At 56.7% G+C, this 12,328-nt stretch overlaps 4 protein-coding genes across 4 annotated transcripts; 2 read left to right on the forward strand and 2 right to left on the reverse strand.

Moving 5' to 3' along the window:
• Positions 1-1,952: 1,952 nt before the first annotated feature.
• Positions 1,953-5,600, forward strand: EX895_000811 (uncharacterized protein; the record flags this gene model as incomplete). Its single annotated transcript, XM_029881412.1, has 1 exon — positions 1,953-5,600. One exon carries the CDS (start codon positions 1,953-1,955, stop codon positions 5,598-5,600), a length of 3,648 nt encoding a protein of 1,215 aa, XP_029742798.1.
• Positions 5,601-6,250: 650 nt separating this feature from the next.
• EX895_000812 (uncharacterized protein) lies at positions 6,251-7,060 on the forward strand (the record flags this gene model as incomplete). The annotated part of the gene is made up of 1 exon (XM_029881413.1): positions 6,251-7,060. One exon carries the CDS (start codon positions 6,251-6,253, stop codon positions 7,058-7,060), a length of 810 nt encoding a protein of 269 aa, XP_029742799.1.
• A 262-nt stretch (positions 7,061-7,322) lies between these two features.
• On the reverse strand, positions 7,323-9,533 carry EX895_000813 (uncharacterized protein; the record flags this gene model as incomplete). Its single annotated transcript, XM_029881414.1, has 1 exon — positions 7,323-9,533. One exon carries the CDS (start codon positions 9,531-9,533, stop codon positions 7,323-7,325), a length of 2,211 nt encoding a protein of 736 aa, XP_029742800.1.
• Positions 9,534-10,490: 957 nt separating this feature from the next.
• Positions 10,491-12,081, reverse strand: EX895_000814 (uncharacterized protein; the record flags this gene model as incomplete). Its single annotated transcript, XM_029881415.1, has 3 exons — positions 10,491-11,028; positions 11,364-11,424; positions 12,057-12,081. The coding sequence occupies 3 exons, from the start codon at positions 12,079-12,081 to the stop codon at positions 10,491-10,493; spliced, it is 624 nt and encodes a 207-aa protein (XP_029742801.1).
• Between the last annotated feature and the right edge of the window lie 247 nt (positions 12,082-12,328).

Consider the following 12,328-nt stretch of genomic DNA (forward strand, 5'->3'; position numbering starts at 1 on the left):
CCATACTTACACTTGACCAGAGTCAGGTGGCCTGATTGACTATTCCGATATGCCCACTCGTAGGTCGTCACCTGCTTCTAATAGACCGGGGGACCGCCGTCTTTATCAGCTCAGTGCAGTCGTTCAAGCGACAAGCTCGGCGACAAAAGAGGGCGAGCGGCCGACGACCGCGTTCCCAAACAGGAACTCGCGCAATAAACCGGCGCGCGGGCCGGGACGTGAGCTGAGGCACCGACCAACACTTTGCTCTCAAATTCCCCTTTTTTTAGGCGGCAGAGCAGTGTGGCTTGCTCGCTAAATTGGACTCATGCAGGGTTCAAGTGCGGCAGCTGCCTTTTTTGGTTCGCAATCGACTTTTGCGCAATCACACTCAGAAAAGCGTCAGTCAACCTTTGGAGATATAGATAAGAGAAAGGGGTTGCCAGCGTTCGCTTCGGTCTCTGCTCACATGGCGCTGCTTTCACGGTCAGAATGGGATGCTTCGCCTGTTCTCGAATGTCGATGTCCAGGAGGTTTGGGAGAGAAAGGGAGCGAGAGGGGTTCGAGAACGAGGTTGGTCGTGTGAACATGCAGCTCGAGATACAGTACAGTAGAAGAACATGGCGAGAGCAAGCCAACATGGGCTCCAACTCCGACGCTGAGGGAAGCAGCGGAAAGCGTAAGGCTCAAAGGGTCTGCTGCTCTGCAGAACAGTAATCTCCTTCCGCAGGCTTGGCAAAAAGGAAATTCAAGCTCCTACTTCCCCCACTTCCTCTCCCGCTCCCTCCCTTTGGCTTCAGAAGAACCTCGGGTCTCGACCTTGCTATGTTCACAATCTGTCCATTGAAGGACTGCTCTGGCTAAGTGCGGTGTCTGAAGAGAAAGCTGCCTTCTGCTGCTTGGCGTGTCAGTTGGAGCTTATGGGTTGGCTAAAAGTGGAGGAAGAAATGGTCTGCTGACAGACCCAGCGCAGGAACAGTCGCAGTCGTGCAACAGCACGCAGAAGCAGAAGCGGAAGCACAGAGATTAGCGCGAGCCATCTTGCGGTCCGTGAGTGTGGTCAGGCTTTTCGGCTTCGGGTTGCCCGTCTCTCTGTGGGTTCAACGCATTTCTGCTCGTCGGAAGATCTTGCTTGGCTGTCCACACTGGAGGCATGCGGAGCGGCTTCGCCCTCCGGGTTGACCAGCCTGTCAGCCATGCATGAGTCTTGTTGCCGCTCCCGCTGTGTGACTGTCTGTTGAGGAACGACTGACTGTTGAGGAACGCAATGGAATGGCTGTTGGACCCTGGGAGAAACTCTTGACTTCGGTTGCCCTCCGCCTCTCTTTCTCTGGCTTGCTAGATACGGTCAAGCAACTCTCTTTCTCACACCTTCTCTCTCCCTTTCTTGCGCGCGCTTCCTCTTCATCAAGCCCGACCTCTTTCCTGCCATCTCATCTTCCCCTCTCAATCATATCCTCCACCTGCGTCCAGATATTAATCCCCTCGTCCTCGCATCTCAGCATTTCCAGTTGTCGCGATCCAAATCACCAGTCACGATAACAAAACGACGGGATCCCTCACCCCAGCAACCTCGGGGCCTAGACAGTCCCACTTGAACATAACTGCCTTCCGTCACGCCCGGCCAAGGCGGAGACCATCAGAACTCACACTCGATCCACAGGCAGCACGCACCATCTTCAAAAGTGCGTAGCGAGATCTCTGCCATCATGCAAGAGCTGCCGGCAAGCACAGACAAAGGAAAGCAGCGGGTTCGAGATGCCCAAGATGATACACAACCGGCATCTCAACATCTGGACGGTGCAGGATCTTCTCGAATGATCGAGCCCGTAGCCATCCCGTCTCGAGCCATGGAATCCTTGGACACAGCCCTATCGCAAAGCCCACCCTCTTCCTCCTCCTCCTCTTCCCACCTCGAACACGGCCGCCGACCGTCTCATGCAAGGGCAAAGTCATCACTGGGTTCGCTCAATATGTTCGATTTCTTCGGTCCAAGCTCGCTCGCTTCCAACAGCACTGCCGCTACCAGCTTCCACTTCGGCTCTTCTGAGGGCAGTCCAAAGTCAAACGCAGTTGTCAGAGCAGTCGCATCAAACGACGACAACGACGACGAACGGCGTAGCTCTCTCGAGCGCACGATCGACGCCGGAGGATCGCAGATCATTTCTGGCGAGCCCATGTTGCAGCAAACACAACAGCTCTCCGCTGAGGCTATTTCTGTAGCTTCAGAACCCCGCCGGACCGTGGAAGAGGCTGGTAACGAAAGCACACTCGGCACACACTCGGCCTCCATGCCTCCGCTGTACCCCGAGGAGAGCTTGCCAACCTACGAAGAAGCCCCCGAGTATACGCCACCTCTGTCGCAGCCTGCCGCAAGTGGCTCTCGCTCCAAGACATCAGCATTCCGTGCAGCTGCTGCCAACCGCTTCCTGTCCAGTCGGATCGCCAAAAAGCTCAACTTGCCTACTGCACTGCAGAGCCGCCTTCAGGGCACACAGACTCCCGACGATTCCTCGACTTCGCAAACGTACAGCTCTCAGTCTCTGGCCAGTCGTCTGAACGAGAGGACGCGCTTTGTGCGGAGTGACAGTGCGCCAAATCTCATGCAAAGTTCAAACACACCGGGACGCCGACGCATCGAGGTGTGCGACTATGCGGCCACCGCCTATGTTGACGGCGCTAGGATGGGACCTGCCCCTCGGAGTACCAGGCCAACCTTCTCGCGACCTTCTACTGCCGGTGCCGAGTCTCCAAGATCCCGTCCGAGCCCTATCAACTCCGCCCGTCCCTCGTCAAGCAACGGTATCCCCGTCCGCAACGGCGATCAGAGACGAGTCGGCGCCTCACCCTTGCTTCGCACAGCCGTGTCTTCAGCCAGTTCATCTAGGCGAAATAGCGGCGAATCTCGCCCCGTCAGTCGGGCTACGATCAGCTCGGCTACCAACGGCGGCCTCTTCACCTGTGGTTACGCCTCGACTCGAAGCGGCGCCACCACACCTACACGTCCAAGTCTTTTGCGCAAGGGACGCAGCCGCACCGTGAGCTTGAGGAGTCTTGGGGATCTCTTGTCTCTCAGCCGCGACCGCGACCGCGACCGCGCCAGTGGCCCATCCGACGACAGCCTCGAGCGTGATCAGCAGCAGGCAGATGAGCCGAGTTCGACAGGCACAATTGTGCGAGAAGTCGTCGCGCCTGTTTCTCAAGAGATGCTCATCTCTGCGCGGGTGCGTGCCGCTCCGACGGCTCGACCTATCTTGATGAACGCAGCACACAGTAGCCCCCAATCTGGTGTCGATCCGGCCGCGTCTGGCAACCCAGTGTTGATCCTGCCTCATCAAAGCTACGAGCGAAAACCGGATCCGCTGCAACAGCTTCCGCGTGAGCTCGTATTGACCATCTTCAAAAGTCTGGTGGATCTGCATGTTCAGGAGCATGAAAGTGCAGTGGAGAACGGTCTTTGGCGAGGCAAAAAATCGAACGAGACGCGATGGATCGGTTTGGAGGCTGCCGTCCGCGAACTCGCACGTCTCAGTCGTGTGTCGCGAGCATGGCAGAGCTTTGTGCTCGACGGACAGCTTTGGCAGAATCTGGAGTTCTCCAAGTATCCTAGTATGACAGAAGAGGCCATGGTTAAGATCGCCAGGTCCGTTGGGCCCTTCGTTCGTCGTGTCGATTTGCATGGGCTTACCAATCTGCGTTCCAGTGTGCTGCTGGCTCTTTCCAAGGCGCAGCGTCCAAGACCTCTGACGAGCTGGGAGCTCAACACCTCGACATGCGTGCCGTTCACCACTCGTCAACTCGAGGAGCTCAACCTGCAAGGGTGCCGCCGTATTTCTACAAGTGCGCTCAACACCGTCCTCTCGCAGTCGCCGAATCTGAGGCATTGCACGCTTGCGAGCCTGCCTTGCGTCGACAACACGACACTGTGTGTGCTGGCCGTGACGGCCACGAACCTCGAAACGCTTGACATCAGTCGTTGCCGCAGCATCGACGCGGACGGTGTTCGGGCCATCTTTGCCATCCAGGAAAGCGAGCTCAACATTTCTGCTGTGTCCAAGGAGCGCAATGTCGGTTCTCGCTTCCGCGAGCTACGCGCTGCTGGCGTGGCTGGTTTCAACTGCGCAACGCTCACCCAGCTTGGTAGGCACTGGCCGAACCTGGAAATGCTCGATTTGAGCTATTGCAACGATGTCAATGATGCTGCCATTGCAGCACTGGTCAGCAGCGACGGCGATACCGTTGGCGAAAAGGGGAAGTTTGTTACGCTCACTCCGCGTCAGGCAGGCAGTCAGGATGATGACGAAGTCGTCCGTAGGAGGTTTCCTCATCTTAAGAAGCTCAACCTCTCGTCGTGTCGAGCGCTGTCCGATCGCGCCTGTGTATCTCTTGCGCATGCTGTACCCATGCTCGAGGTGCTGGAGCTTGCCAATATTGGACCAAGACTCAAGGATGCGGGGCTGGTCAAGCTGCTTGGTACGACGCCGCAGCTGCAAAAGCTGGATCTGGAAAGGGCTACACAGATCACCGATGCGGTCCTTTCGGCGTTAACCCCTCCCGAATCGCACGCAGAAGCATTTGGTCTTGCTGTGCCGGACAGAGACACGCTCATGCACGGAACGAGACCGAGAGGCTCGCTGCTCAGTATGGCTCGTCGATCTGCGAGTCGAAGAAGGCAGGCAAATCAGTCCGCGTCCTCAGCAAGCGCTCAGGACGAAGCGCCACCTTGCTATGATGAACAGGCTGTGGCGGCCTTGATTCCGGCGACCGGAACACATCTGACGCATCTGGTTCTATCGTCTGCCAACCACTTGACGGCCGAAGCGATGCTTCTGCTGATCAAGCGATGTCCCTTCCTAGTCCATCTGGAGCTGGATGACACGCATGCGGACAACGAAGTGGCACTGCAATTTGTCAACCTTGCACGGTATCGCAAGGTGCGAAATGCGTACCTTGGTCTGGTTGACTGCAGGTCCTTTTCACGAGACACGTACTCTCAGCTCAGCCATAGCGACGCAGCCGATGGCGGTGTGCGGCCGAGAAGGGGATCGCGGGGCTATGCTTTCCGTCAGTTTAGCTATGATGACCCGGAGCCGCTCTCAGCGGTGGCCGTAGCGGTGACAAACGAGAGGCAAGAAGGATGTGTGCAAGTGGGTTCTGAGTTGGAGGCAGCTGGCGGTGGTGGGACTTCGATCGAAGGACGCGAGCAGGAAAGGGAGCGGGATCGAGGAGGGTATGACGAATGCAATGATCTCAAGCCGGTAGTCAAGAGCTTCTGGGGCTGGCAGCTGGTGGATGCTAGGCTGAAGCAGAAGCGCAAAGCCGAAGCGAAAGCGGCAGCGCGTCGGCCTCAGGGTGGACGCAGTAAAGTCACAAGCGTGATGGCGATGGCTTTGGGACTGCCGTCGGCTGCGGTTACTGGAGGTGATGGGGAAGGTGCAGGTGCTTCTGCGAGTCACTCGCGGTCTCAGCGGGGAGTAGGAGGAGGGGCCGCACAGAGATGGTCACGCATGCTGCTTGGGCCTGAAGCGGTGGGGGAGGTTAGTGTGCGTGGAGCTGGTCATGACGATGATAACGATGATGGCAGCGAGGAGGACGATGCGCGTGGGTGTGTCGTTATGTAGTAGCCGGCCTTGTCTCTATCTCTTTGCAAATGTCTTTCAGCTCGTTCCAGCAGTCCAAATCGTTGCATGTGGTATGCCTCAGCCTTTAGAAGTGAGTATGGAGCGTTGCGATTCTATCTATCCAGCTCGATGTGTTGTCAATGTCTATGTGGTTGTGAGGTGAGGAAAGCGAAGGAGAAGGACTACACATCGGGGCGTGAGCGAAAGCCTCGATCGGAATCGCCGACCGAAATCGTCGATTCCGGTGCAGCGGGGCGCCGCAAAATTGCGTAGCCTTTGCAGTACCTGTTGAGCCTGTGTGCATGTCCGCGGGAGGCAAGAAAGGAGTGCCATTATTCAGTTATTGAAACGGCAACCTTTTTGATCTGATTTGATGGTCCGAGCCCCCGTTTTGGCTGACAAACGTCAATGTGTGTGTGAGAACAGCGAAGTCTCTTCTCGATGTCGTGTGTGTGTGTGTGTGTGTGTCGTTGCGAACGATCTTCTTTCCTGACCATCACTCGACGACACAGAAGACGCTCTTCCAACTCCCGGCGGACGAGCGACACATGAGACTTGCCACCAGCGCTACCCTACGAACACTGTTGCGACCAAATAGAGCAGCAGCATCCATTGGAGCCCGAACGTTTACATCTACACGACTGCGCGCGATGAAGATCCACGCGGTGCCCGTGCGGGACGACAACTATGCATACATCCTGCAGTCGTCCGAGGATGGCAAGGCGGTGTTTGTGGACCCGTTTGACGTGGCTGCTGTGAGTGGGGCGGCGGAGAAGCTGGGGATTGCGAAGGAGCAGGTCGTGGGGCTGTTGACGACGCACCACCACTTTGACCACTCGGGCGGGAACGAGGCGTTCACCACCGCGTATCCGGGCCGACCCGTGTTCGGGGGCAGCGACCAGATCCCAGCGCTTACGCAGAAAGTGCGCGACGCCGACGAGCTCAACGACCTGCTCCCAGGCATCTCGATCAAATGCCTCGCCACCCCGTGCCACACGCAGGACCACATCTGCTACCATGTCTCCTCTGCCTCTTCAGGAAAGCAAGGCGTCTTCACCGGCGACACGCTCTTCATCTCCGGCTGCGGCCGCTTCTTCGAAGGCACCCCGCAAGAAATGCTCACCGCCATGGACAAGCTCTCGACGCTGCCCGACCCCACGCTCGTCTACTGCGGCCACGAATACACCAAGGCCAACGCCGAGTTCAGCGCCGCCATCCTGCCCCGCGACGAACACGCCATCAGCACGCTGGTGAACAACCTCAAGCAAGGCCAGAAGTGTACCACGGGTGTGTATACGATCGCCGACGAGAAGAGCCACAACCCGTTCATGCGCTGCAGGGACGCAGCGGTCAAGGAGAAGGTCGAGAAGCTCAGCGGCGAGACTGCGGGCGACGAGGTCGCCGTCATGCGGCTGCTGCGCGAGTTGAAGAATGCCGGCAAGGTCAAGGCGAACATTTGAGGGTGCAGGACGGGTCTGATTTCCTGGCAGAGGCTGTAGAAAGTTTAGGTCATGCACAGATGTGGCTTCTTGGAAGTGCAATGTTCTCACGTGGTTGAATGTTCATATTGTTGTCCTTGGATTCTTTGGATCGCGCTCATGAACCGAAACAGTGCAGGCGAGCGTGTGACGAGTTCAGAGAGCGACACACGGCAAAAGATGTGCGTGAGAGAGCGTGTGATAGCCAGAACAGGTGCCGGGAGCAAAGCGCAGAGACGCCGGCTCATGACAGCGGAAGATCCTTCAGACCAAGCAGCTGATACACGCGGAAATTACGACGTAGGAACAGTGGCGCCTGTGTACGTACTGCCGCCGCCGGCGATCGTTCGGCGTCAGCCTGGGACAGTGTAGTCGAAGCAGCTCCCAGGAAAGGTGCTTCGGGAAGAAGGGGTGTCGCGATGCCGTCCGAGTCCGGTTCTTGCTTGACCTGGGCGGTGCGCGGTGGCGTGTACACGAATCGCGTAATGGACGGAGACGTGGGTTCCAACTTCACCTGAATGCCTCTCTCGCCTTCACCCGCTTTCGGCTGTTGTGAGAAATCGTCCACAGGCGGTGCAAACGATACCCTACTCTGCTGCTTATCTGGCACGTCAGCCTTGCTGAGACTTCGAGCATGTGCAGCTCGAGCCCAGACACTCCACATCCTGCGCAGATCCAACGCTGTCGGTCTTGTGCTTTTGAGCATATACTTGGCTAACCTGTCCGCTCGATGTTTGTCCTTCAGGAACGCCCGCGCTTCCTTCCGCGAGTCGAAACCTTCCGCTGCTTTTGCTGTGTTTGAAAGGTAGCGCAACAGCTTTCGAATGCAGATGCGCGTCGATGCGGTCCTTTTGGCCGAGTGTTGGTCTTTGCGCAGCGCCACGTATGCATGTCTCTTTTCGCGAGGAAAGAGGCCGACTGGATCGGATTGCGAGTGTGTTTGCTGCGACGCAGATGCGCATGTAGAAGCTTCGTCATTGATCGGGAAAGCCTCGTTGCGAAGATGTTGCAGTCGTGCAGCGACAGAGTTGCTCCACCGTGCCCATTGACTTGTTTCTGCAACAGAAGGGCCAGCGTCCTTTCCGCTGGTGGTCTTTTGTTCAGCTCGGACGATCGCAAGGCGTGCAAGCCACTGTAAACGCCGTGGCGAGTGAATAAAGAGTGTGTGTGCTTCCCTGTTTGTAGGGGCGCCTCTATCACTCGCTAGCGGGAGACTGCCGTCGAAAGTGGGCCGGACGGTAGCAGTTTTCATAGGCTGCATTTCGGCTCCTTCTTCTGTCTTGATGCGGATTGCTGTTTCAGTCGCGTTGGCTAGAGGCTTCACATCTGGTGGGCTGGCATCGCGGATGCGAGGAGGACGTCCGCGCTTCTTCGGGATGCGGAGTTCGGGTCTGTCGACATCTGGTATCCATGGCTCTTGTTGCTGTGGCTTTGGCTGCTTTGGCTGCTTTGGCTGTCGCTTCTGCTTGACTCTGAGCTTTTGCACATCCGCATTTGACGCACTCTTGAAAGCTCGTCTAAGGTGCTCTTTTGAATCGATCTGGGACGCCTGCTTTTTGCTCCATTTGCGTAAAGCACTGGCGTGTTCGACAAGCCGGCCTACCGAAGATGAAGAAGAAGCATGTGGCGACGGGCGAGGGCCCGATACCGATGTCTTATACTGCGGTTGCTTGTAGGACATCGGAGGAGCAGCATACTGTTGCGGCCAAGCGTCGGACGTCGGAACAGCCACCGGTGCTGATGGCACCGGTTGTGGTGGAGATGCAAAGAACTGAGGCTGCGAAAATGTGACGGAAGCGCTGAAGCCTGGGTACCCTATTGCCGGCATGGGGCCTGCCGACATGATGGGCTGTGTCCATGCTACGGCCTGACCAGGCATGGTTGCCATGCTTGACCCAGATGCGATGAGGGGGCCTGAAACCTGATAAGATGGCTGACCGGTTGGGTACGGGAAGTATGCTACGGAGCCTGGGTAAGGAACGTTGTTCGACTGTGGCACGGCCGGGGCTGACATCGCCGTGCTGTTGCGCTGAGCTCGTTTCATAGGACGTTCTTCTGCCTCAAGGTGTTGGGGGGAAGCGCGAGCTTTGCCCTTCGTGTTTGAAGCATGGCGAGCCAAGGCGTCGAGAGGTGATTGCAAGGATCTTGCCTGCGATGGTCGTTCGCGTTGTGTCTGCTGCACCCGAGGAGCTCGCTCTTGCAACCACGACTTCCCTGCTAACGGCGGCAACGCATCTAAGCCATGCGGCTGTCGCGATCTGTCGCCTCGAGATGGCGCGGCGGATGTAGACCACGATCGCAAGTCATTGTCGACTAGATGCGGAGCTTGGGAAGACTCTGCACGAGGCTCTGAACTGGTACTAGTGCTTCTACCGGCGCCTGTTGGGGCAGCAGACGTCGAAAAGAGGCGCTGATATGCCTGCTCGAACTCGAGGTCGACATCTCGAGCACTCATCGTGTTGGTCGTGATGGTGCGATGATCAGGGCCATGACGCTGCGTGTCGCGAGGCAGATCTTGTCAGGCATGGGAGTTTGTTCTTTTGAAGAGCGACTTGGCTTTCAGCCTGTGTGATAAACGCTAGATAGCGGCTGACGGCGTAGTTGGTGGTGCTCTGTTGTCCACTTTGACAGTGACAAGCCCAGTCGCACTCACTGCATGAAGCCAAATTCTCAAAAGACACACATTTTTGACGTTTCGACAAGACACACGCGCTCCTCAGGGCTCAGCGAACCCTTTGGGTTCCAAGGCTCAATTCACTCCTTCGCGACGCGTACAGCTCAAATCACACCTCAATGTGCCCTTCCCAACGACAGGTTCTCTTCAATGCAACAGCAAACAGCACAGCAACCCTCAATCACTTCTCACTGTGCAATGCACAACCACTCGTGACACGTAACATGACCTTTTTTGGAGACATTGTATGAGATTGCTGCGGACTCTTTGTGAGTCTTCTGATGCTGCGATATGGTGTGGGTGTTTCTTTTTCAAGAGATAAAGACAAGCGGGATGCGGAGACGAGCATGCGGGAAGACAGACTCGTCCATGGTCGTTGGATATATATCATCGATCGACCTTTTTGATCGTGAAAAGGCGCTCTCTCTGGTGAAGATGGCGAGCCTGGCGGGGACAGGAAAGGGGAAAGGAGTAGAGGAGAAGTGAGGAAAGGAAACGTGAATGAAACATGTCAACAGCTCCACGGATCAGATGCCGCTGTAACACGTTTTAGCCACGGGGTTGGACGGACGCAACTCCATCCAGACAGCTTGGATGCTGCTGAACCACGACGCTCGATCAAGCCGCAATGAAGAAAAAGTACAAAAGGAATCCCGAAAAGGTTGCGGTCGACCAAAGCGTCGTGATGTACACCAGCGCTGCCTGCGAGCCAGCAAAGCGGAGCAAGATGGCAACCGCTTAACGGTTGGATCGGGCAACACGCTCCATCTCGTCACGCTTCTTGATGGCGTACGAGTTGGACGATCCCTTGGCGGCGTTGATTAGCTCGTCAGCGAGGCACTCGGCGATCGACTTGACGTTGCGGAAGGCCGACTCGCGGGTACCGGTGGTGAGGAGGGTGATGGCGGTGTTGACACGGCGGAGAGGCGACACATCGACGGCCTGGCGACGGACGGTACCAGCCGAGCCGATACGGGTCGAGTCTTCACGGGGACCAGTGTTGATGATGGCGTCAACAAGGATCTGGATGGGGTTGGCGTCAGTGAGCAGGTTGATGATCTCGAAAGCGTGGGCGACGATGCGGACGGCCATGAGCTTCTTGCCGTTGTTGCGGCCGTGCATCATGAGCGAGTTGACCAGACGCTCAACGATGGGGGTCTGGGCCTTCTTGAAGGCCTTGTTCTGGTAACGGCCAGCAGTGTGGGGGGTGTAGACGGCATTGCGGAGAGCAATGTAGTCGGTGAGCGAGATGTCCTTAACTTCGACCTCTTGGGCGCTGTTGTGAGTGAAAAGTGGGGAAAAGGGGAGGAAGTCAAAGTCAGTCATTCGTCCATGAACGGCTCCAAACAGGCCTATGCGATCTCGACGAGCAGCACCCAGGAGAAGGTTGGATCCGATAAGATTCTCCAAGCCGTACTGTCTGCTTCACGATAATCTCTGCCTTGACCTCGTTGTCGAAGCAGAAGGTAGTGACGGTTGTTCCTTGCCCGTGTCCTTGATGCCCATGCAATGTTTTCCCAAGAACCGGTTTCGAGTTCAGGCTATCCTCCAATCCTTCGAATGTGCCCGTGTGCTGCTGTCTTGGACGAGTGCGTTGGTGCGGATACTTACTCCCACTTTCCGAAAAGTCGGACACCACCGACCTGAGGGGCGGCGACGGCAGCGACGTCCTCTGCAAGATGTGAAGAAGGGGATGATCGCAACGAGTCGGCGAAAGGTGGTGAAAAGGTCAGTAAATCTGCAACACGTGGATATACGAAACTCTGCGACAGCGGCTCTCTCTGTGTGCCTGTCCTTGGCAATGGCAGATGGATGCATGGCGGTGAAACGGAATTGCTTGAGCGTGACAGCAACCAGACGATGATAGCACAATTCCAGAGGTTCAACCCGTGCAGCTCCTGGTTCCACCATCATCCAGTGTTGCTATGCGGCTTTCCACCTGTTGGGTCTTTGGAATAGCGATGGATGCTGGTGCTACGTTTTTTCCTCCTCGATGCTTTCGTCCATGGCATCTGCGAATCTGTGCTGCTGCGAAGCGTCCAAAAGTCGACTGATGCAAGACGACATGTGTTGTGCCCTGCCTTCCGATGCTCTGGGTCCCAACCATTGTCAACTGTCCGAAACCCAATTGGTGATGCCGGCTGATACACGAAACGCCGCGTTGGACCTGCCGCTGCTGCTATTCTAGGTATTGTACTAGTCCATTGCCAATGCCATTGTCGTTGCCATCGCCAAGATAGAGAGAGTCGCGCCGCCGCTGTTGTCGGAATGCTCGTTTGGTGTCGAGCCACAGCAGAGACTCACTAGGAATTCCGACCTTGGCAGCCATGTTGGGCGATGTGTATGTCGAATATGTCTTTTGTCCACGGAAGGGAACAAAAAGTCAAGAGGGTGATGAGGAGTCTTGAAGAGGGTGGTTGGTGGAAGTGCAAGCGATTGATGATGTCGAACTCGAGGACTAGCCGTGGCTGTCGACTGGCTGGGTAGTTGGCTGACTGGCTGCGTAGTCGATAGTGTCTCCCTCTCGCTTACTGGCTGAGTGACTGACTACTTCCTGCTCTTCCCTTCGCACTGAT

This window comes from Sporisorium graminicola, chromosome SGRAM_1, assembly GCF_005498985.1.
Source record: "Sporisorium graminicola strain CBS 10092 chromosome SGRAM_1, whole genome shotgun sequence".
In the NCBI taxonomy this organism is placed as follows: domain Eukaryota; kingdom Fungi; phylum Basidiomycota; class Ustilaginomycetes; order Ustilaginales; family Ustilaginaceae; genus Sporisorium; species Sporisorium graminicola.